The sequence below is a fragment of the Anser brachyrhynchus genome (genome assembly GCF_964034855.1).
Source record: "Anser brachyrhynchus genome assembly, chromosome: 1".
Classification (NCBI taxonomy): Eukaryota; Metazoa; Chordata; class Aves; order Anseriformes; family Anatidae; genus Anser; species Anser brachyrhynchus.
The window spans coordinates 9,216,247-9,241,727 of record NC_137694.1 but is presented as its reverse complement, the minus strand read 5'-3'; the positions used below and the strand labels follow the sequence as shown (position 1 = coordinate 9,241,727).

At 36.1% G+C, this 25,481-nt stretch overlaps 1 protein-coding gene across 4 annotated transcripts in view; it reads right to left on the bottom strand.

Moving 5' to 3' along the window:
• LOC308176312 (uncharacterized protein) overlaps window positions 1-25,481 on the bottom strand; it is a 145,801-nt gene that overhangs the window by 85,065 nt on the left and 35,255 nt on the right. The window contains exon 1 of one of the 4 annotated variants that reach the window (XM_080551882.1): window positions 16,383-16,656. The exons of the other annotated variants lie outside the window; for them this stretch is intronic. Within the exon in view, the coding sequence (XP_080408008.1) occupies window positions 16,383-16,388 (6 nt within the window). The 5' untranslated portion in view covers window positions 16,389-16,656. Of the gene's footprint in view, window positions 1-16,382; window positions 16,657-25,481 lie in introns of those variants that run through there. 4 annotated transcript variants of the gene reach the window in all.

The following is a 25,481-nucleotide window of genomic DNA, read 5'->3' as shown; positions in this document are numbered from 1 at the left end:
AAGCAGGCTGTACAACAAAATTGTGTCCTATGTCACTGGCTGCTTGAGCTTGGCAGCCTGGGGCAGAGCAGTGGGTATAAAGGAAAGTTTTTTGTTCAAACAGAGAAAGCTTCAATAAGTATTTATAGCTAGAGAACTAAGAGCTAAGCCCAGATGTTTCTATTGAATATGAAACAATGTTAGAAAACAGTGTCTAAAATGTGTTTTCCAATTACTTCTAGAAAGTCACTGAAAACCAGTTAGATTAAAGTAAATTAGATTTCTTGAAAAAAAAAAAAAAGTCAAAAATTTTTGTAACAAAGATGTCTTTTAATCAGAGAAAACTGAAATTCCTAAGATATATGACTTTTAAAATATTTTTGTACCTAGTACTTGCAATCAAGCAAACTTTGAATGGAGGAAATTTCTGGAAAATTTCTGCCCCTTAGAAAAGCTTATTTTTGCCATTGAGTTTAGCACTCTGGATTTGCAATTGCAAATCTGGCTTCTCCTGTGTTAGTTTAGTAAAAGTATTGAAAGTGCTGAACACATGGACAAAAATCCAATTTTCAAAAATAAACAAACAAACTGAGAATATGAATTTATAAGGAAACAATTATACATTATTTCATGAACGACATCATATGAACATCCATTTTTAGCCTGATACAATCGAAAAAATAAAACTGACCCTAAAGCAATCCCCAATTATATCATTTCTTGACTATAAAATTAACTACACTTTTTATGACAACAATCAACTTTTCTGAACAACAGCAATTTTTTCTTCTTTATTTATGACATTGGTGAGAAAAATTCATTTGTTGTTCTATAGTTTACAGTTCAAAGAATATCCATGTGTGTGTTGTATTTGTCTGTCACAGGTCACAGTTATCAAATGGAGCCAATTATTGAGTCAGTTAGTGTTAAAAGTTAAAATAGTGATAAAACATATTTTAAATACTGGTAAGCATACTCCCAGAATTCAAGTCTGATTAAAATAGATCAAGACCTGCTAAAATGAAAACTATAACTTTTGTCTGGAATTGCAAAACAATTTATTCTAAAACCTCTCCAGCTTTTCATGTAAAGCTACTAACTCTGTCTTTCTCTTCTCAAAGATGCTTCGAATTTCTTGAAAGAAAAGAAAGAAATCAGCCCACTTCCTTCATATCTTTTGTTCACACTTACCATGTAGCTCATTTTTTTTTTGTGTAGGACCAAGGTGTGAAATTTGCCTTTTGTTGTGTTTCTCTCAGTCAGCAAAGCAAACTAGGGAGTACTCCAAGAGACGTAGCTCATTTTTTTTTTGTGTAGGACCAAGGTGTGAAATTTGCCTTTTGTTGTGTTTCTCTCAGTCAGCAAAGCAAACTAGGGAGTACTCCAAGAGACCAGACCTCCACTTCTCAAAAAATAACTCTGTTTAATATTAATAGCCTACAATTGCCAGTATCCACCCTTGTAGGAGGGTGATGAAACCACTTTTCCCATCTAACATTCCAAAATGCCATCTAAGGAATGTAATATCTAAGTCCCATTTAGAGAGATGTTTCCAAGTACCCTCACGTTCACGCTGCTTTCCTGGGGGCTGAATTTATTTTTAAGATCTCTGCATATTTGTCTGTCCATGAAAAGGATACCAAATGTCATGCCTATCAATTACTAAATATGTATATATGATCCATTTGGAAAATATTGCAAAAATTTGAAACTGTAAATGTCTTTACAAGCTGCAGAAAAATCAGATCGATATGCTTAAAGGTGCTATGAATACATGAATGCCAGATGCACTGGGATACAGGAAGCACCACTCCCTTTTGTTATTTAATGCCTAGAGTCCACATGACAGGCTAGTGTTAAAAACAAAGCTGTTCACCAAGGCCATTTACAAACCTTTTACTGAGATAAAAGCAAAGAAAACAAGGACATGTGTGTGTTTGATATGATTGAACTAATGGCAGTGCAACTTTAAATTTATCAAAGCTTTTAACCACCTGGTTTTCACAACATGGACTTCTTGGTGGAGTTATTGTTCTGATTCTCCTGTAACACTGCTGTGACAAAGTGTAGGTTTTCCAAAATAAATATAATCAAAACAGTCCTAGGCAGTTGTGTATACCAAAATGCTCTGCAGGATGAGGCACAGATGTGAGCAAATGGCTCAGATGTTCACTTTATAACCGTACAGGTTATTTTCTGCTGAATTTAAGGGGGAGAAGTAACAAGCAATATTTCTGTATACAGTTCAGAAAATATTTAATGCCAGCCATAATTATCTTAAACTAATAGACCTGCACTTGTATTTCAAATCATATGGATATTCTCTATTCTGGTATAATTGCTGTATTTCACATGATTGTATGTGGTTCGAGTTTTGATTATGGTCTCTGGATATTCTTGCAATATGAATTGATTGATTGCATGGGTATTTGCTCTAGTTAAAATAATAAAAAAATGTGTAAAACAGTTCCATGAAAGGTCTAGTTGCAATACTGAGAAGTAGCTTTCATTTGCTTGGAAGAATGAGACTATTATCTGAAATTATTTCCCTCCTTATAAGTAACTTTGAAGACTTATTTGCCCATGACTTTGTCATCAGCATATGAGATCATCCTGTGGAGGTCATTCTTTTGCTCTAAGCTCTGGATTCATCTCATCAAAATGTAGCCATCTGCAAAACAGGTACATAGTTTAAAGTAGATGTCTACAGTCTCTCTGTGCATAATGGAAAAAAGGATAAGGTTATTTCCTTCTCAGTTTTAGGGCTGAATAAGCTCTACCTGTGGAGGAGGAACAGGAGGAGTACACTGGAACATGTTGCCCCCAGAAGCTGTGGATGCCCAGTCACTGGAAATGTTTCAGATTAGGGTTGGATGGGGTTTTGAGCAATTTGATCTAGTGAAATATCTCCCTGCCAATGGCAGGGGGGTTGGAATTAGAAGATCTTTAAGGTCCGTTACAACCCAAGCCATTCTAAGATTCTATGGTTCTATGATTCTATAGTTCTATGATTCTATGGTTCTATGATTCTAAGACTTTGTAAGAAAAAAGTAGTCAACTTCAGATTGAATCATCAGGGTGGGATTATTTATACCAATCATTAATTTAATCTTCAGGTATTGATAATTTATATTACATCAAAAGTATTTAATGCATTTTTTTTCCCAGATTTTAGCTACTTAAATTCTTTATGATATCAAAAGGAAACTTTGGGATGCAAGTGATATAGGTTTGAGATATACCAGTGCAATGTTCTGAAGGCATGCATTTAAATTGCCTATATCAGATTTATATTTGAAATTAGTACATTTACTGAATAATGTTCTTGAATTTATGACTATAATGTCATATATTATTGATGAAGAAACACACTTTGTTCTGGTATTAACTGACACACCTTTGAAATTAATGAGTCTATGCCAGTTTATTGTAACTGCAAACTGAATACAATGAACCAGCTTCTGCTTTTTGATATTCTGTGAAATAAAAGGAATAATAATAATAATAATAATTATTATTATTATTATTATTATTATTATTATTATTATTATTATTATTGAGTTGAGTCTTCAGGATTACACCAAATGGGAGTCAGTCAGTTTGCAAACCAGAGCTGTGAGCTGTTGGTATGTAGACTGAATGGGTAGATGATACACAGAGGAGCTAGAAAAAGAAAGGAGTTGCTTCATGAGAAGGTTCGGCCTCCACATGTGGTGCAACTTTACTCAACAAAGACAGTTTGTTTCATTATTATTATTTTTTTCTTTTCTTTTTGTTCCACTATCTGGAGATTTCATGGTTTAGAGATGGTAAAATGGGTAGAGCCATTTTGAAAAAAAAAAATATATATATATGATAAAGTGCTAGTTAGGGATAATAATTTACATTTTATAGGCAGTGATGTTACTTAAATCCTGTTCAGGTAACAAAGACTAAAAAAAAATTCCTTGCTTGAAATTCCTGCTTCCCTTTATGTTATCCAGACTATTGGAAATGAAACATTACTATTCAAGGAATTTACTCTGAAAATTAAGTTAAATATGTAAATTACATAAATTTTACCCTTTAATTGGTCATGTGAAAACTGATTTCTAAAGAATAAGGGAATGATTTTATTCAGTTTTAATATTTTGCTGATTTTTGTGTTAAATGTGACTCAGAAAAGAACATAATTTAGCACTGAAATACATGATAAAGGAATTATTATTAACATGGAAGAAAATGTTATAGAGGGGAAGATGGGAGAAAGTTTAAAAGCATTTTGTAAAATAAAGAAATAAAAACATAAGAAAAAGCTGGAATAGAGAATAGTGAAAAAAATCCTATGTTGAAGAACAGTTTGAGAATTTAGAAAAAGGTAAACTAAGATATTTCATACTTCATGTATGAAAAAGGAAACAAATGAGGGACTGAATATGTTGCTACTGTACTATAGAAATCAAAAAGTGATTCCTACATTTCAGAAGGTAAAAGGGCACTAGAAAGAAGCAAGCCAAAGAAGATCAAGGCATGATCCAATTTTTCAGCTGGAGAAATTATGTTTTATTAGATTTCAAGACCAGAAGAGACCACTATCATTATCCAGATGAAACTCTCACATCATAAACTGAAGAATTTAGCCATTTTTTTTTTTGGATTCACATAATTTTTGATTGAACTAGTAAATATCTTTCAGTGGGATATCCTAAAATACTCAAGATGATGAAGATCTATACCTATGTATTCAAATCACTAATAAACCACCTTATTAAGCTATTATACTGTTTTTCTGATTTTTGCAGCCCTTGAATCTAGTTACATTTCCTGCTGGATCAGAGACTCTCCTGCAATTTTATCAATGCCATGACCAGTAAGACTTAATGATGACCTGAGTATAAGAGAAAATACACCAGGACACACACACACACACACACGGACACACACACACAAATGTTGGTGTGGAACAGCAGATTTAGACAATTGGACTAGGAAAAAATCAAGGAAATATGTAACATCAGTTTTGTGAAGTAAATTCTCATCACAGGAGAAACATGGCAAAAGAAATCAAAGTTTTGCCAGATGCATGAAAAGAAAAATGTATGGCTTGTTGTCTCACATTTTTTGCAAGTATCTTCTGTGTTGACAGGTTTTGTAAGATGGAAAGTGCCTTTCATTTCAGTGAATTCTCCTTATATTTTTATTATTATTATTAATTATTTTGCCAGCTTGAAAAGGACTGTTTCAAATGGTTAAACATGATTCTAATGCAAATTACAGCCAAGAATACGTTGGAAAAATTCAAGAACAAGCCAGAAATTTTAATGAAGTCCTGCAATTTTATAAAAGTACCATTTTGGAGAAGCTGCATTTTTTCAATATCTATGCAGAGAGGGTTTTAACAATGGAAAAAAGCAGTACTTTTTTACCCCTTGTTTGTCAGGATAAGGGAAATTTGTACAGACTATTCCTTTATTTACCCATTTTTGATACTTTTACCTGTCACTGAAAAATAAATGCTAGTATTTTTGAAGCCATTGAACAAAACAGATTCAAGGAAGTAGCCTGTTATTTTTTAAGACTTTTTTTTTTCATTTAAAAACAGAAAAGGAAAAACCTAAACCCAAACTGCTGCCTTACCATCCCACAATATATCAGGAAACAAATTAAATCTCATTTAAAACTAAGGTAAAGCTCTGGCCCACAGCAAAACAAACAAACAAACAAACAAACAAATATCTATCTACACAGAGATATATATAGATATATTTTCTGTATTCATGACTGCAACAGTGCCTAAATGTAGGTATTTTCCTCGAAATAGAGTTCGCAAGTTGGCTTCCATGTTTTACTCAGTCAAAGCAGACTGAAAATGGAGTCTGCAATATACAGTGAATCAGGCAGTAGAACGGTGAGAAATAACGAGGAAATCTGCCCTCTTCTAGTCCTGGGGGTCCCTTGAGAAGAAGCATTTGGTCTGGTTTCATAGACTCTAACCTGCATCTAGATGTAGAGAACACATTGGGACATGATATCAGGACATCTAACATGTTTTCAAGCTCAAGGGGGAACATCTATACAGCACCTTAATTTAGACATAAAATATAGAAATATGAGCCAATACCTATCTTATTATAAGACCTTTCATCTTAAGAGAATCCAATTAGAAGAATCCAGCTTACCTCTTTGTTTTATCGGAGTCTGGGTATTGAACAGAAAAAATGTAGATGATACAACATTCCACACAGAAACAGTTAAAAGAAGAATTGTATTTATAAGTGTTAGTTTTATGGCCCATTCTTTTTCTATTTTTTTTTTCTGGTTTGTGTCTCGATCTTGTCATTTTTAAAACATCTTTTATAGTAAATCTTTTTTAGCTGTGTGAAACCACAACTCTCAAAACTATGACAACACTTGTAACTGTCACTGTACTGATAGTTGAGCATCCAAGTTCAATGCAAAATGGCTTTGAAAATGATTCCAAAGTGATGACACTGATTTTGATTATGGAGAAGAGAAATGATAATTACTTATTTATCTCCAACATATATATTAGCAATCAAAGTAAAATGATTATTATGAATTTAAAATCAAATGAACTTCTCAATACATGTAACAAGGAAAATATATACCAGGAAGATATTTAAACACACAACTAACTTAAGTAAAGAGATGTCCATTGAAATACTTTGCTTAAAGCACAAATATAGTGGAGTCAGTGAGATAAAATAGCAAATATTTTTATTTATTCATAAGTATTTTAATACTTCTGGTGTTACTAAGGATATACTTTGTATGAAGAAATAACATAAAATGCTCGGATATGCTTTCAGTCAAATATTTTAAAGGTATGCAACAACTGTAATAAGAATCTGTCTGAGAAAAAGTTGTGTAAAAATTAAATAGGGGTCCTGAGATACATGCCTTTTTATGATACCTTTATAAATCACTCCTGCAGAACCAAGCAGTCAGCATCCTGCTATGCACAGCTGTTTGCACAGAGAACTTCAAATAAAAAGTAAATAAATATAGAAAAAAAAATAATGTGGAAAAACACTATTACAGCTGAAAAATTAGACAAGCACAGTTTGTACTAGATCATTAGTCATGTATTGGCAAGTCCTGATTATCAAGGGTGTCGCCAGCCATGCATCTTCAGAAGTCATTTGGCATTTGATTTAGCCAGTAAATATCTAATCGCATGCTAAATAAAAGTCATTTTTGCCCATGTTATTTTAGCATCAGATTCTTCAGCTATTTAGAAACTCCTGCGAATGTTTTTGGGATTTCAGCATACAGAACAGCTGGAGAAGCCAGTCCTTAACTACGCTGGTTACAAATTACTCTGTTCTAACAAAACTGTTTATGTGTACAATAGTCTATTCTGATAGTTGATCGCACGCTGGTGAGCTGAGCCAAGAAAAATGCAGGTAAGATCCACAAAGCTAATGGCAACTAAAACACAGTTCAATGGATTGTAGTAAAAGGTTAACACTGATAAAAAGATCTTCCACAAATAGAAGTGAGTCATAGCGCTACAGTTAAAAACAAGGTCCATTTCAGAGAACGCCCAAGAAGAAACCTGCTACGTGGAAGTGAACAGAAACAGTACTCTTGTGAGAAAAGGAGCTTTACAAACTGGGCAGTTAATAGTATTATCCAAACAGTTAGATGCATTTTACAACTTAGGCATTTCCAAAACTTTGAATTGAAGTGAATAAATTTTACTCCAATGCGCATACATAGAAGATGAGCATGGAATGTTTTATCCATTCACAGAATGAATGAATGAAGTTTTCACCATTTCTCCAGATGCATTAGATTAAAAAGAGATCAAGCTGAGGAGATTGTTTCAGACTGCTAAAAGCAAATACTCCATTAAAAGAAGATTAACACTGAAAGCACAATTGTTCTACACATTTTTCTTAAAGATTTTAATGTCACGTACTAGGGTACAAAATACAGATGATGTCTGAAAATTCTAGGTCAGAGACTAAGGGTGAATTCAAGGTGAGAAGCATGTTAAGAATAGAAAGAGAAAGTAATGCTGAATATGACCAGCCAGGAAATCTATATGATGAATTGGTATGATGACATTGTTTATGCTTTTCCTTTAGGGCTAGTGTACTTATTAATAACTAAAGGATATCAATGCAATATCTGCCACAAGAACAGTGCTTTTTTGCTGTGCGCAGAGTTCAACAATATCTACAGGGAAATACAAGAGTCTAGTTTATATTTACTGTATGATAGGCAGGGAATTGAATTTGAAGTTGAAAATGGGGACAACATATTAGCATAGGTTCATGACAGTTGGATAACAAGAGAGGCTAACTTTTTCAGTGTTTGCATTCTTTAAAAACTATTCTGGATTACAAAGTTTGTATTGCCAAGGGTCTGACATTCCTATATATTTATTACTCTTCCCTCAAATATTTAGGGGATAGTTAAGACTTATTGAGATTTTACTTTATTGGCAATCCAAGACTTATTTCTAAAATATTGGAATGTACTTCGCATTTAAGGGAGATATCACAAGAACAGGAAATCTCAACAGCAAAAGGTTTTTATGACAATAACTGGAACAATTTTTTATACTGAGCAGGATTTGTAAAGGCTCTTATCTGCCTCTAGATAAATGGCATGCAACAATTTTGGAAACACAGGCAGGATAAAAGAGAAGAATAAGGCTTAGAAACCAAAGCAGGATTCAAATGCCTACCAGCATTATTCATGAAGGGTTGTTTGACACAGAAGTCAATGTTTTTTCTCTATCCTCCAATCACAATAGCTCAAAAAAATCAGCACATTGCAATCACAGAACAGTATAATAGTAAAAAGAAAGCACATTGGTGCTTGATAATAACTTGAAATGGTTAAGTGGCACAGAAAGTGAGGTTAATGTATAGTTTAGAGCTGTAATTGTTTATGAGCCCATCCAGAAGAGCTGGTTTTGATGTTTATGCTCAGGGTTCTTTTTGAGAAGACATTTGGCCAGACGGGTGGAAAAAAGGTAATGGTCTTTGGTTTTTGGTTTGGCTTTTAGAATGGTTTCCAGCCCCCATATTTTTGGTCATTGAGGATGAATGACCACTAGGACCCTAGATAAATCCTCAGGGATTATGGTTTAGGCATTACTGAGACAATTAGCCAGACAGATGCAGATCCGGTGTTTTTAAGTTTGTTTTTTTTTTTTTTTTAATGAATGTTCCTCAATTACAATTTTTCTGGCCAGCAATTTCATCAGGATTATTAGAAATATATATCTATTTCTACCCCCTTTTCCAGTTTTTACAATATTATTTGCTTTAAGTCCAAAAAAGACTTCAACAATAATGATTATTTCTGTGACCTGTGGCTTGGGAGACAGTACATAAATGTATATTTGGAGTCCAGACAAAACCTCAGTGGAACCAAAACTAGAGATTCAAAAGGCCTTTGCATGTTCATGTAACATCTTCTAATATTTCACATGTATTTACATTTAGCATCTGGCTGCCCTCTAACTTACCTGCCTCCACTTTGTGGCTTCCCTAGTCAATACTTTAAACATTAATATATATATATAAAAATATTTTTATCTTTGTCTGTTTTACGGATTTAAGGAACTGGATTAAAGTGAATATACCCACGGGCCAGACAGGAGAGTACAAAGATGAAAATAGATTTCAGACCTGTTATTTAATTTGGGAAGTATCTGTGGATGGTGGAAATTAAACAACGCCATCTATCCGGAGTTTTACTGAACCTTTTCTTTTCCTCTTCTGCAGGGAAAATAGAGCTTCAGCAATCACAAGGAGTCTAAACTGAGGCCTTCCTTTTAGTAAAAGACGACACTAAAATGCAAAATTTATTATCAGATCCCTATTCTTGCTGAAGATGAGAGATTGTAGGCATGTAGTTAGTTATATTGCTTGTAACAGAATTTGGGTTTGTCTCAAAGCTGTTAATGGATCCACATCATTGCTTTGCTGAAGTGTGAGGGCATCCAGGTCCATTTCTCACTCTAACAAGTGGGAAATAATTATATTGTCTTGTTTTTCCTCAACTTCATATAATTTGGCTGCAGTTCCCTTTGCAAGAACAAATAGTTTAAATCAAATTATGGTATGTATACCAATAGTAGTGGTAAAACTACTTCAAAGTATGTGCAGAAAAATATCTGGCCTTCTGTCTTTTCACCAGAGAAGATGGGGAACAGCTGTTTGGCCAGTGAGCTCTGTCTGCTCAGCTAAGTGAAACATGCACAGCCTACTGCAGAGATGGCAAATGCTGATGCCATCGCTGCCAACTGGTGTAACTCAGTTCTCAGGCTGTAATGGCATTCTCTATACAAGAAGTGAAGATGCACAGATTTTTTTTTTTTTTTTTGGTCAGACTACAAAAGGAGATTTGACACTAGCTTACAAGTGTGCCCCTTGTAGACATTTAAAGTTAGGTCAGATGAATCCCAATATTTATGCAGAAAATAGCAAGAAGAGGGAAGCTCACCAAGATCCAAACACCAGTGTGCTTTAGCTGTTTTGTCACATTCAACTTCTGTGATAAAGAAATATCTTAAATTGGTCAATTACAAATACTCAGGGTGGTTAGGGTTCTGGTTCACACAAATGTTCACAGTGAGTTAAAATAATGTGATGAGATTGGAAATAAGAAATTAAAGATATCTCAAATTCTTCTTTTGCAATGTCACACAAAGTAGTCATAGAAAACCTAAGTCTAAACATTTAGAGAATACAGATAATGTGGATGCATTCATGAGATAGTGTGGTCCACCTCATCGTTTTTATCACAGAATCACAGAATTGTAGGTGTTGGAAGGGACCTCAAGAGATCATCAGGTCCACCCCCCCTGCCAAAGCAGGTTCCCTAGAGCAGGTTGCCCAGGTAGGCGTCCAGACAGGTCTTGAATATCTTGAGAAGGAGACTCCACAACCTCCCTGGGCAGCCTATTGCAGTGCCCCGTCACCCTCACCGTGAAGTTTTTTCACATGTTGGTGCAGAACTTCCCGTGATCCATTTTGTGGCCATTGCCCCTTGTCCTGTCCCCACAAACCACTGAAAGAGGTTGGCCATAACCCTTTGTCTCCCACACTTCATGTATGTATAAACATTGATAAGATCCCCCCCTCAGTCTTCTTTTCTCCAGGCTGAACAGACCCAGGTCTATCAGCCTTTCCTCATACGGAAGATGCTCCAGGCCCCCTATCATCTTTGTGGCCCTCTGCTGGACTCTTTCCAGGAGATCCCTGTCTTTTTTTGTTCCAGGGAGCCCAGAACTGGACACAGTACTCCAGGTGAGGCCTGACCAGGGCAGAGTAGAGGGGGAGGATCACCTCCCTTGACCTGCTGGCCACACTTCTTTTAATGCATGCCAGGATCCCATTGGCCTTCTTGGCCACCAGGGCACACTGCTGGCTCATGGCCAACCTGTTGTCCACCAGGACCCCCATGTCCTTCTCCGCAGAACTTCTCTCCAGCAGGTCATCCCCCAGCCTGTACTGATACATGTGGTTGTTCCTTCCCAGGTGCAGGACTCTACACTTGCTCTTGTTAAACTTCATTTGGTTTCTTCCTTATGGTCATGTGTTCTTTATATGGGGACACATGCTGGTTTAGATCAATATCCATTGTGTGACAGTGGACAACGGCAGAAATTTAAAAACAGGTGTATGAAGCTGTAGATAATCTGGTACACAATCATACAAGAAATTACAAACATACAATAGGAAATGCCTCCTTACCCTCTACCAGGTATTGGTGGTTTACTAACCTGTGCAATAAGGGATTTGAAAAAAAAAAAAAAAAAATGAGACCTAAGTGGATGAGAATCACACTTAGCTAGGGAGTTTCAAATTAATTTCTACTAGAATTCTTATCTGCTCAATACTCAAAGGAGAATAAAGTCCAAAAAATAAACTGCTAGACTACTCACCTACTCACCCATGTTTTTGTCTTGCTGTTTTTTGTTCATTTTTCTATGAAAATGCATATACAAATACCTAGGTTTTGTACTGACATGCTATGTTAGAATTACCATAGCACTTTAAATGAATAAAATATTTGGTTGAAAATGTAGCTGAGTGTTGGGAGTAGTGATATATTGTTAATTAACATTTGCTCTTTTGGCTGAAAGAAAGGCAAAGTTCATAGCCTTTAGCGTGGGTGAGGTGATGGTATTACAAACAAGTTGGGAAGAAAGGCTTAACTGTACTCTATGTAAATAAAGTTGGTAAACAAATTTCACTTGGATAACAAGCACACTACAGAGGTCTGACAGCCTCACTTTTTTATTATTTTTGCCTTGTGTTGTTTTGTTTAATTAAATGAAGCAAGACAGAACATTCAGAGCACGACTCCAGCTATTGCTAAAACTACTAAATTAGATTACTTTGGCATTTAACTCCTGGCAATTTTGACTCAATGGCTTGGACTTTAAAGAAGGGAAGTGCTGAGGAATGAGGCTGAGGTCATTGCTTCTGATAAGTCAAGTCCACATACTAAGCACCAACACAGAAAATTCTTAATGCTGTTTTGGTGTCATCCATATATCCTGGTTACATTATATGTCTTATCGAGACAGTTTTAGTAAATATTTCTGTACATACTTTGGGAGGGGGAGAGGAGAGAGGAAATTAACCCTTATCTTTCCTTAATCTTAAGGAAATTAAGATTTCAGGACATTGTACATCCCCAAAAGCACTAAGCACACTTAAATCTTTTGCATTTTTTCATGGTACCAAAAGTTCTTTTGCCAGTATGTATCAATACACTGGCCATGTACTATCATGACTATAAGACTGTACATTGCCTCTGCCCCCCAAAAAGGGGAACTCTCTTTGTCATAGGGCTGAGAGCACCTGCATTAAAAACCTCTTAAAACAATTTAGATTTCTTTATGTGCCATCTTACTGGAACTATGGAGAACCACAGTTCATAAACTGCAAAGATTCTCTTTAGCCTGTGGAGGGACTTTTCCTCATTTTCTTTTCTTCCAGATAGATGCTAGCTAGAGAACTTAAGTCAATATGAGATGAAGAGGCAGACACATTTAGAAAAACAAAACAAACAAACAAACAAACAACAACAACAAAAACAGAGGGTGATAGAAGTCTTAAAGGTTAAATGGGTTCCTTCCCACTTCAGCCCTTTGATTAAAAAAAAAAAAAGACTTTATACAGGAACATAATGACCTTTCATTTATTTACCTCTGTCAGACTGCAAGCCCTCTGTATGTTCAATTGTTTACAGAGCACCCAGCTCAATCTGACCCTAACTCTACCGAGGCTTTCCTGTAACTCTAATTCCAATATTTACCAACCGTGATTACTAATGCTTATAAGGACACATGGCTTTTGGTCCATGGAAGTCTGTCTAACTTGGAATAAAAATTACACTTTATCTAATTATTTTTATTTTCTGAACAAATCTAAGGATGGATAGCAAATGTTTATTAGAAAGTAAAGTGCTTATGACTATAATTGTTTTATATCACAGGTAAAAATCATATGACTATGATTTATTTTAAAAATTATATCCTTTGTAAGCCATGTCACTATTTATTTAAATGAACTTCAACTGGGAATATAATTTTATTTCTGAGGCTTGTGAAAAAAAAAATTTATTAGATGTTGATTGTAAAATACAGGTCGTTATCATATAATAAGTAACTGATTTTAAGTTGTCCAGGGATAGCATTATGCTATACGGCATACATTTTAAATGTACCTTTTCAAAGGAATAAAATATTATGATTAGTCCCTGTGTATGAATGGTGCAGGAGAAGATTATCCATTCACACATATCAGTACTAGGAAAAAAAAATAAAGTAAATCACCTTTACTCATCTTTAAAAAGTTCGTAGACCAAAGTATCTTAGTGTTTTCTTAATGCTCGCTCAATATGCCCAACAACAGAACTCTTAGCTGAGGCTGCAGTCACAGATCTGACTTGAAAGCTGCAATCTGCATGAAAAAGGTGTTACATTTCCATGTTAGAGATTCTAAACTTCCTGGCTGTAAAATTCAAAACCTTAACCGCATAAGCACTATTTACACTTCTGGAGCAGATGTTTATTGTTCTAACAATTTCTTCCTCTTAACAACCTTCCAGTGATGCAAATAAAGCAGTAATGAAAATCCGATTTGTGGAATTTTCCTTTTGTAGAATGAAAATTAAAAGGTTATTGTATTTCTTCAGTGAAGATTTTTTTACAACAACCAGGATTTCAAAATCTAGAAAAACAAAGCAAAACAAAAAAACAGACTCAACCTCAAGATAAAGGAAGAATTTTCAGTATCAATGACCATGAGGGGAAACACTGCTTTATTTAGCCACTTATTCTTCACCTGTATTAGCACATTAGTGTTCAGCATACGTTCTTGAAGCCCAATGTTTTTTATACCGCATATACTATTGTAGCTCTTTCCACCTTTCCAAACCATGCATAAGTTCATCTATTCCGAACAGCAACAGTAATAGAAGACAAGATCACATTGTAATTATTTATTGGGCCAGGCAAAAAGTAATAACATGCATCTAGAAAAGTAAATCCTTGATAAAAGTCATTTTAAATGAGTCCCTACAGAGCTATTCCAAGAGACTTTTTTTGGCATGCATAGGGAATGAATCCTTTGTTAAAGAAACAGAATATAATTCTTAAGACTACAGTAAGCAAACACTTGCCCCCATAAAGAAAAACAAACAAACAAAGAAACAAACAAAAACCCCCTCAATACTACATACAATTGAACCTTATAGTAGATTTTTGACACGCTATTTCTATTTTATGTTTGGAGTCTTAAAAGAAATACATAAAATTTAAGAGTGGTAAAGTTCACTTACTCATATGAGTAATACTTTCTTCAGTATGTATATGATGCTGAATCTTCACCATTGTAATAAACATTGCATAAGAAGTGATATATTCCATACTGATTCAAACCTAAAATTATGTGACAATTTCTGCTTTCTCTTCAAAAACACAATTGGTTTTATTCATATAAATTTGCATTTTTGCACTATTTCCATGAAGAGAGAGAGAGAGAGAATTCTGTGTTGCCTTGTTACAAATACATGGTGATTAAAATTATTTTATGTTTTCAGTTGAGATGGCAGTTTCCTTATTGCAATCTTGCCTAGTATCATCAAAAATATGACATTTAACTATCAAAATTTGTAATCCATTTTTAAAATCTGGAGCTGCTTCTAAGAAGTTAAAGAGCAATGCACTAATATGACTGAAATGAAGTTGTAATCGAACATATTCAATAACAATGAATTCTTCAGTAGATACAGATCTAAATATAACTTTGGCTTCTTTTTGCTGTCTTTACCAGCAAAAAAAATAAAATAAAATAAAATAAATAAAAAATATTGTCATTATGTGAGTTACTAGGAACATCACCAGTAGTCTGATCTGATCACGTGGCTAGATAATTGTCCATCTCCTTTTCAAGGCTTTCTGGGATTCAGAGGTTAGGTATTGCAGTACCAAACCATCACAGGAGCATGACTACCAGAAATATTCTGTGAGCAACAGGGAGCCAAGCAGGACAAGGAAGAGTTTGGCCTTTGCATTAACAGCCACGTGTTTACATCTCAACGACTTATAACTAGAGGATCAGTAGAAAAGAGGCACAACTATGCACCTGTTTGCAAATGTTTATATGTTATCTTCAGTAGATAATAGAAGTTATCTTCAGTAGACTGTCAGTAGATAAAATACAGAAGCAGTCTCTTTTTTGGAGCAGAGAACTTCCCCTTGGGGGCTGGCACTTTACCTCCTCTATTCAAGCTGAGTAACCCCTACAATCAAGCTACAGATTAAGTGCATGCTTCAGTTTCCCAATTAAAGCAGCAACCCTACCTCTGTTGCCCAGAAGGTAGGCCATTCAGGTGGATATCAGCCATCTCTAATACCTTCTTCCTGCTCTTGGAATATTCTTAAGGGATAGTGACTCTGTAGGACATAGCCCCGGTAAAACAAGAGGTCCTGAATGCAGCCTGCCAGGTTACCCAGCTGCTGCTAACAGCCTTCCCTGTGCAGGTAAACTATCATCATTGTTGCTTAGAAAACTCTTGAAATTAACTGGCAACTGCAAGCCAAAGGTATATTCTAGGAGTCTCATCCAGTTAATAAAAGTAACCTTGTTAAATTAAATGGGTGTGGATCAAGCAGTCTGAGTACTTCTAGGTGTGTTGTTTTGTTTTAGGTGAATTGACGTGTACTATTTAAAAAGTTGTACAGCCCAACGTACAAAACAAACTAAATTTCAGTGGCTTCAGAGAGCTAATATACAGAAAATTACTTTTAAGTGGCTCAGCACCTGGGAGGGTACAGCTTGAAATATGGAAATCAAAAAGTGCTTCTCATGAAAAGAAAGTTAAAATCCAAGCAAAGATTAATACAAAATCACCTACATTACCTCCATGATGAGAAATCCTCAGCTTGTGCCTGGAGAGAACTAGTGTGTTAGAGTACTTCAGAGCAAAAAGTACCTCCACCTACTCAAGAAACTATGTGATGTGCCTTGTGGGCAGGGCTCTGCCAGGAACTGGCCCACAGTGCAGGTTTACTCCCTGCATAATCAATCAAGAAGGCTATTTGAACACCAAAGTGTATGGAGAGCTTTATTAACTCTATGTCCACCAAAACAATTTACTAAATATAGAAATGTAGGGTTTTGTTTTGTTTTGTTTTGTTTTTTCTTCCCTCCTGCAATTTTGGTTGTAAACAGAGAAACACAAAAGCCACAAGTAACTGTAAATGTTTTCATTCCAAATTTGTGGGTGGCTATTTTTTCCCCAGGACTTGTTTTTTTGAAAGCGAGGAAAAGGGAGTAGCTATAAAAAGCCACATTTTCTTTTAGATTAACTTACGCACAAAATGATTACAGTGACATTATTCTGCATCACAGTGTTGGTGGACTTGAATAAAGGGTCTGATTCAGGAACTGAAGTTCATGTTGAGCTGAGAAAGCTTTCCTTGTGTAACCTTCTGTGCTTCCTCTGGCTCAGAGAACATAGGGGGTGCTTTAATTAGCTGAGTTGGTTGGATAGAGATATTGTGCTGATACTGGTTGCTTATGTATCAAGTCTCAAGTCCAAATACAGTAATCTAATAACACCACAGGCAACCTATATTCAGGCAGTTGGACAGCATAGAAAGAAGTCAGGAAGTCTAAGACTTTGATGTACTTTTAGGTAAAGAGCTTTGTGTGTTTTAAAAAGAAAGGCACATTTTATGTCTTTTCCCATTTCTAAAGATGCATTGTGCTGTATGGAATGGATTTTGCTGTCTTTTGCATCAGTATTACACCTACGTAATTCCAAAGCTGTGCTGGACTTCCACTGAAGTTGATGACAACAGCCTCAGGCCCCAAATCTAAAATTCAGTACATTCCCAACACAGAAATGCTTGGCTTCCAAGACATATGACCACAGCTGTCTGCAAACTGTCTGTCTCTGATGTCCTGGCATCACACCATTATTGTCTAACACAGTTACACAAAGTGAAGACCTAACTTTCTTTTGGACTTGAGCAAAGGTGAAAACAGTTAGCTAGTGTATAATAGCTAGATTGGGCTATAGCAGTATTTCTTGCCTAACTAACATGACCTAAATGAATTTTGCAATTATAAAGTCTAAATGCTAGGATTTAGTATGAGTGACACTGCAAACCTTTAGAGATTCTGAGCATTATTCTGAATAAACAGAAGCTTAAAGTCTGGATGGCCAAACCAATCCTTTCTCATACAGGGCGTTGCCTGAAAAAATGCTGAGAAAAAATCCCTCCTCTGGGACATATAACTACTTCACAGACATTTTCCCAAGGGGGGTAGGGGGCATGAACAGATGGTTGTAAATCCTCTGGCTTCTTTCCCCATGAGCCAGACTCCCCAGGACTCTTCACTTGAAGGAGGATTGAGCAACTGCAGGGCTCTGCTTTTCTCGACAAGTAGCTGAGGAGTACAGCTCCTGCTCCAAGCAGAAGGGAAGCACATGGTTCTGCTGTAGTCCCAGCTGTCCATCAACTTCTGTTGTAGGCTGGAGAATTTGGCTCTGAGGAAATGTGTTTAAATTTATCCTATTCTCTGGTGGATAACAACAGCCATGCCTGTGTTACCTTGCGTAGAAGAGTAAATAATCACTGGAAGGCTGGCAATTATAGTTAAACCAAGGGCAACGTTTTTAGAAAGAAAAAGCTGATGGTTTCCTGGCTTTGAGTTTTGTATATTTCTCTACATTTATTACTCTGTTGAAATGTTTCCTCAAACCAGAATGATGCAACACATAATCTCTTGTTCAGCTGAAACTGTAGATGGCAGAGAATACAGGGAATAAAGCTCTAATCAAAGAAAATAAGAGTAGACATTGGATCTGATCAGGCAGTCTGGTTATTTTATAGCTATCCTGGCTCTGAAGGAAACAGATCTCTTTCTGAGCAGAACCTGTTAGAATGCAGACATTTTTTGACATACTAGAAGTCTGCATTTGTTTGATCTTAACCAACAATCCAAATGTATATCAACAGAAAGAAAGCACACATCTGCCACAACAGGAATGTTTACAATCATTTTAATGACACCATTAGATTTCGTTTGCCAGTGTTCAGTTATTTCAGGCTTTTATACAAAAAACATGTGAGGTAAGTTTACCACCTGTGCACAATGGAAACAACCCATTTAAAGGAATAATTTTAAGGGTAATACATTACTCAGTAGTTTTCCTCTGTTCACCAAGATAATTGTGGGAGCACAATTATGTTTACCCAAGAATACACAGAGCTTTTGTGTTCTTCAATAATGTTTCATATTGGTCAAACCTGCGCTAAGAATTACTCCAAAAAGAATTTTGCGTGCTTGCAAAATAAACAAACATGCTCTAAAGCCAGGCAATTTTAGAAAGTTTTCAGGTGACAGGTGGGATTAGTGTTAAATGAGAAATCCAGTCTTAAAAGACAACTGAAAACATCTACCCACTATATTAAGCTCCTCTGGATTTAAATATTTTAAGAAAGCTAAAGGGTTGTCTTTGAGGGCTTGGTGTTGCTATCACTTATGTCACTGGGACAATTCGGGACGGTTTCTAGAAAGAACAATTTAAATTAAGGTAAAACATAGCTGGTGTCACACAAAAGCTCAGAAAGACTGAACAAGTGGTAACAGCCTTCCATTGCAGATGTGATACAATTCCTGATGTTGTACTTGTTAATACAAGCGCACATGTATCTTCCTCACTCAGCTCCTCATTATATGGCTACTAAATCTCCCAGAACCTCAGGCATCAACTGCACATTATTGTGCAAGACCCTGCACAACCAAAGAACAAGAAAAACACCGTCTCAGACACAAAGAGCTTAGCTTCAAATCCGTGAGGGTGTTTAATTCTTATCGACTGGATATTTATGGCCTAATTATCTAACATGTAATTAGCACACCTTCTGGAGAGAGAACAAAACAGGGGATTACATGTGATATTACTGAGATCTCGGCAGACATTTTCTGCTACACAAGCCAAGCTTTTTATGTGCAGGAAAATCACACTACTGACACACAACCCAGGTCTACATGGCTGCTTTGCTCAAGGGTGCTGGAGAAAACTTTGTGAGACAAACTGCAGTGGTGAAGGTGTGAACCGCACACAGGTCACCTGTCCAATGCAGTGTGCATCTAAGGGGATTCAGCTGGAAACTGAGCTATGCTACCGCCTGGTCACTGATAACTGCACACAATTTTAGTCTCGATTTGCAAGAGAAACTTCATCAGCCACAGAGTTGGAGTTCTAAATTTACATTAAGTAGTCACTGGATGGTACTTTCACAGGGGAAAAAAAAAAAAAAAAAAAGAAAGAAAAAAAAAAGACCAGAACAAAACAACAAAAAAATCAGCTAAAAATCAGCTTTTTTTTTGTATTTTTCAGTTTTAGTAACTGAAGTTACTGTGTAAGCAGTTCTGAGGGAACAAAAACCCTTTTCCTTACACAACCTATGTTGTTTTTTTATATATGTTGTTTTTTTGTTTGTTTATGTTGTTTTTTATATAAGGCTAAAAAATGATAGAGCTTTCTTTACATGATAGTTTAGTGTTGTTTTCTTACTTCATTTCTTCATTTTATCTTCTATTCCTACCAGGCAACACCACTTCTACAACCTTGTAAAATGACATATGTTACCATCATTATTATTTTTTCTGAATTAATGCCCATGTGAAGAGATTTTACAGTTTTCTTAAGTTTTGTAATTAAAATTGTGAATAATAAAGTAGTAAAAATAAATTTTAAAATATACTACTCTACTATAGCATAAACCTTTCCTGTAATCAGTGTATTCAATTAGTGGTATTAAGCAAACCAGAGAACTGCAGGAGGTTACTTTTGCAAACATATTTGCAAATCATAACATTATTCAGCATCATGGACTATACAGTGTCTCAGAAATGTCAAAAACACCATTGCAACAAAACATTTAAGCACACAGTTAGGTATGTATCTAAGTGCCACTGAGCTATGTGAAAATGAATTAAAACAGGGTTTGAGCATCTACTTAAATTTAAGCACAGTGTTAAGTACCACACTGAACTGGGTTCTATAACATTTCTATTTGCCAAATAATCAGTAAGCCACTCTTGAGTGTTTAAGGATGTTCTTTGATATTTCACAGGTGGGTAGTTAAATAAAATGGAATTGCTTCTCTTCAAGCTATTTTAAGCTGTTTTTATAAGGAGAATTTTATATGCACTTCACTGAGAAATTTCAGCAAGCTGAGCTGTGACACATGCAGTGAGTGTGTAAACCACATGCTCTTGCCTGCTTATCATGTATGCAGGATTCATTAGGAAGCTGGATTACCCATCACCACCTCATATGCAGTATACGTTGCAGTGGAAATAGATTGTAGTTTTGCAGTTCATCTTAGAACAGACTGTTTTAACTAGGAGGGTGACTAATATAGTAGCAATACTCTCTGCTCTGGTACTCTGGCTACATGACAGAATAGGTGGCTATTACAGAACTTCTGAGTTGATACAGCACCTTTGGGTATTCTCTAGTCCAACTTGATGCTTGGTCATGGTCAGGGAGAACAGGTTGTCCAGGACCATGTCCAGTCAGGGTTTGAATATCTTTAAGAATGCAAAATTTACAGACTTGCTGGGTCAGTTTGCTCTGGACCTTACATACTCTCATAGTAAAAAAAGTATTTTCTTGTAATCAGGTAAAATTTCCTGTGTTTCAGCTAATGTTCATCGCCTCTTGTACTGTCATTGGGCACTGCTGGGAAGAGCCTGGCTTCATCTTTTTCACTGCCCCCATCGGGTACTTACCTACACTTCCAAGATCCCCTGAGCCTTTTCTCCAGGCTGAGCAACCACAGCTCTCTCTGCCTCATTTTGTGACAGATACTCCAGCCCCTTAATCATCTTGGTGGCCCTTTGCTGCATTTGATCCAGTAAATCCATATCTTTCTTGTAGTGGGAAAACCAGCACTGGACAAGCATTCCAGATAGGTCTCAGCAGCGTTGAGCAGCGGAGAAGGTTCACTTCCCTTGACCTGCTGGCAGTGCTCTTGGAAGCCCAGGAGGCTCTTGGCTGTTCTGACACAAGGGCACACTGCTGTTTGGTGTTAAGTTCCCTGTCTGCCAGGACACCCGGATCCTTCTCTGAAAAGTGCTCCGCTCATCAGGATGAGAGCTTCAGGGGCTTGGAAGAGTTGTTCCTCAAATATCAACTAGCTCTCCTGGACTCCTCATCAATCTCATGGAATACTTCCAGGCAGATCCCTGAAGTGGCCAATGTCTGCTCTCCTGAGCTCCAGGGCTGTGATCCTGTTTACAGCCTTGTCTCTTCTCAGAGGATCCTGGACTCCACCATCTCCTAACAGCAGACTTGAGTATTGGCAACTTACTTATCGTCGGTCATCATCACCCATGCTAAGTAGAACTAATAACTACTAAAAATCCTCTTATTTTCCAGTACTAGTATTCTGCAGCGTTTCACTGCTGTATAGCCCATTATTTGAATGTGTATATCCAATATAAGGCTCTACTTTGTATACTTTTAAGGTGAATTAATATTTTAAGGTAGAGTATGTAATTTCCCCTCTTGGAAAATGTGATTTACAACTGTTTGATGAAGAAAGCAGTTTCCTTCTCAGGTCTTTTTTTTTTTTCTTTTTTTTTTTTTTTCTTTCAAACATACAAATATTTTGGTTTATGAGAATACAAGTCTAGTCTCTCTCCTAATGTATCATATAGTTTATAATCTGCTATGGAAAATAACTCGTTATTGTGGAAACAAATGTTTCTAGCAAGTTTTTGAAGTATTTTTTTGAGGTTCTCAGTGGGAAAAATCACAATATTATAACAGAAACTTCTTCTTTACAGACTAAATAAATAATAAATAGAAAGAAAAGAGATCGATGAAGAATGAACTGAAGTGAAGCACTGTACAGATACAGGATAGCTACATGTCTAGTACCATTCATTAGATGGACTTGCCTCAAGGTTAACTTTGTGCCCATTTTTAAAGAATTTTGAAGATCAGAATGTGAAAAATGGGGAAATAAAACACACTCCAGGCTTAAAAAGTGATTAAAAAAGATTTTTCTTCTGTCCTCTGTAGATGCAGGACTTTTGTTGACCAATACTCTTTCCCTTTCCCTTCCACTTTTTCTTTTACCCCATTTCAATTTCTTTGCCAAAACACACTAAAACTCCAGAAGACTCCAAAACACACTAAAACTCCACTCTACTCCAGAAGATTTTTTTTTTCTTCATACTTTGTACTGTGTGGCTATATGCTCTGTACTTCACAAAAATGTAGCAGGAAACAAAATTATCACTAAGACCCTTCAAGTGCAAAGTGCACAGATGTCTGTCATGCTGATAGCTGTCAATATACCGTGTAAAACTAGTCTCTAATCATCCACTTTATCTTTTATAGAAGAAACAAATAAAAAAAATTCCTCAATTAGGGATTTATGTCCTTATGTTCTTATGTCCTGGACCTTATGGAAAATGTGCTATACTTCTGTATAGGGACTAGATGCAAGTATATTGTAAGGAATAAATGTAATTGGATTAATGATTTAAAACAAACAAACAAACAAGCAAGCAAGCAAGCAAACAGACAAAAAACAATATTAGCTTCTTCATTTACAATCTATGCAATATTGAACCTGTTGAGTCAATATATAGGAGTGTGTGGGAGGACCAATGAAAATACTTTTATGGGAACCTGATAGTAAAGGCATGGATAGGGCTGCAGGCTTCACACATACGGTGATCAGCTTGTGTCACATTAATGTAAGGCTGAGTTTACAAGATGGTGAAAGGCCCATCCCTGACGGGTCCCTTTCCTGGCAAGGGGAGGTGGAAATTATCATCACCTGTCAGTGGGAATCCTTTTCCATTTGTGGGTTTATCCTGCATAGAGCACAGTCTGGATGAAATAAGGCATCAAGAATCCTAAGCCCAAAGAGTTCTTTCTGTAAGTGTACTTAACTTCAGGGAATGGACAGAGTTAAAGTAAATACAGTTACGCAGCATAAGGACAGTAAGACTGTAAGAAGGTCTCTGTTCCAAACAAACAGAAGAGAGTAGGAGAAGAACTTTTCTCTGTCTCTTCCTACCCTATGCCCACTCTCCACCTCATGCCAAGTAAATGCATATGACTGAAAAGGAAAAGAAATTAAAAATCTCTAGAGAAATAAAGCCAGAAATGTAAAATCAAAGTACTGTTTAAACTCAAACTATTCCACTATTCAAGGCTTTTCTTGTGTGCTCCTCTATATTCAGTGTTTATGTTTCTTTCAGCTAAAACAGCTACCTATTTCTTACAGGATTTTTTACTTTTTATTACACTAAGAAAGAAGCATCTTTACCATAAAGGACCTTCTCCACATTTTCCAGTTCTTTATCATAAGAAGAAGGAAAAAATAGAAAACTTAAGTGTCCTCCCCAGTCTAATTGTGTGTCCCAGGCATCCACCACTCATATATATATATAAATAAATATATATATATGTGCTCTTTTCTGTTGTAAAATGAAATTAGTCTTTACCATTCACAAGTACAAGCTAGATATAAAACACTAAAAAGCAGTCTTAGCTGTCTTTCCTTTTTTTTCCCCCCACTGAAATCAGTAAACATTAGCATGCAGCGTAAGAGTGTAGGAGTGTTCTGACCCACCTGATTCACAAAGTGACAGCTTCAAAGCATTTCTAGAACAATTCATATCTGGATCTGCAGTAAAAATCCCTTTCCATTATCAATGTGAATCATAAAAGTTCTACGTCTGGGCTAAGTTTAGACTCAGAGCTCAATCCAGATTCAGGTAAAGTGGTTTGGCACATCTCTGTATATTGAGGAAATCTGGAAGACAGGAAGCTAAATCTGTTCCACATAATGTTATCCAAATGCCACATAAAGCTTCCACTGGAAAAATCTTAAAGCAATATTTTCCTAAATAAATTGAGATATACATTCTTTCCAGTCATATGTTTTCTTCTATGGCAGCAGACTACAGCTGGGTTATACCAAATAACCTCTTGGCAATGTATTCTTGATTTTTATTAAAGAAAAGAGTATCAGGAATAACTTAGTGGAAGTCAAAGTGGCATCATCTGATGTATCACAGAAGATGAAAAACAATATATATAGAGAAAGAATCCTATTGAAACTATAGTCTATGCAGCTTCTGCCCTCTCTAATGCAACCATGTTTTCTTCTGTCCTTTTACTCTATATAAGTTTCTTTCAAACTTTCCATATTCTATAAAATGTCTGCACCATTTCACCCTGAGATTTTCCCCCCTCTTTAAAGAACCATAATGGCCTTTTTCTTTTTTAACTGTGCCTGGCATATGTTGAAAGGTATCTTCTAAGATTTCATTTATGATAGCTCAAAAATGCATGTCTTGCTAGGACTACAAAGCAAGCTAATGGTTTTAAAAGCACAGCGATGAAAAGCCTGGCAGGGGAGTCCGTGCTAACTACATACATGGATCACAGAAGAGGGTACAAGAGGTCATTTTTTTCTCTCTCTCTCTCTCTTTTTAGTTTATATTCAGGATCAGTTCAGGTCACATTGGTTACAGCCAATTGCACAGTAGCATTCTTTGCCATTCATCCTCATCCAAATCCTTAATTATGGGCTACACAATCAGAGCTGGAGCGAGAAGTCACAGCCATGTATTGTTCCATGGCGAGTGCTTAGCAAAAAGGCAGGAATTTGATACTTGGTCACAGTTTGCAAACACTGTGGCTGAACCACCTGAGAGGGTCACATTTTTACATTCTGAGACAATTTATTAGTAACGGTGCTTGTCACTTGGAAATCCCCCTAAAGCCGCTTCCATTGCGTAGGCTATCTGAAGGCAGCTTTTGCTCAGCAGTAGTTTAAGCAAGAGGCAAATAAAATACGCGATCCACCCACTCCAAGTAATTCACAAGAGAGCAGAGAATCCTTTTCTTAGAAGTTGTCTTTTAAGAGTTTCAAAACCTTCGTTTAGTGACAGACTGCTAGAAAA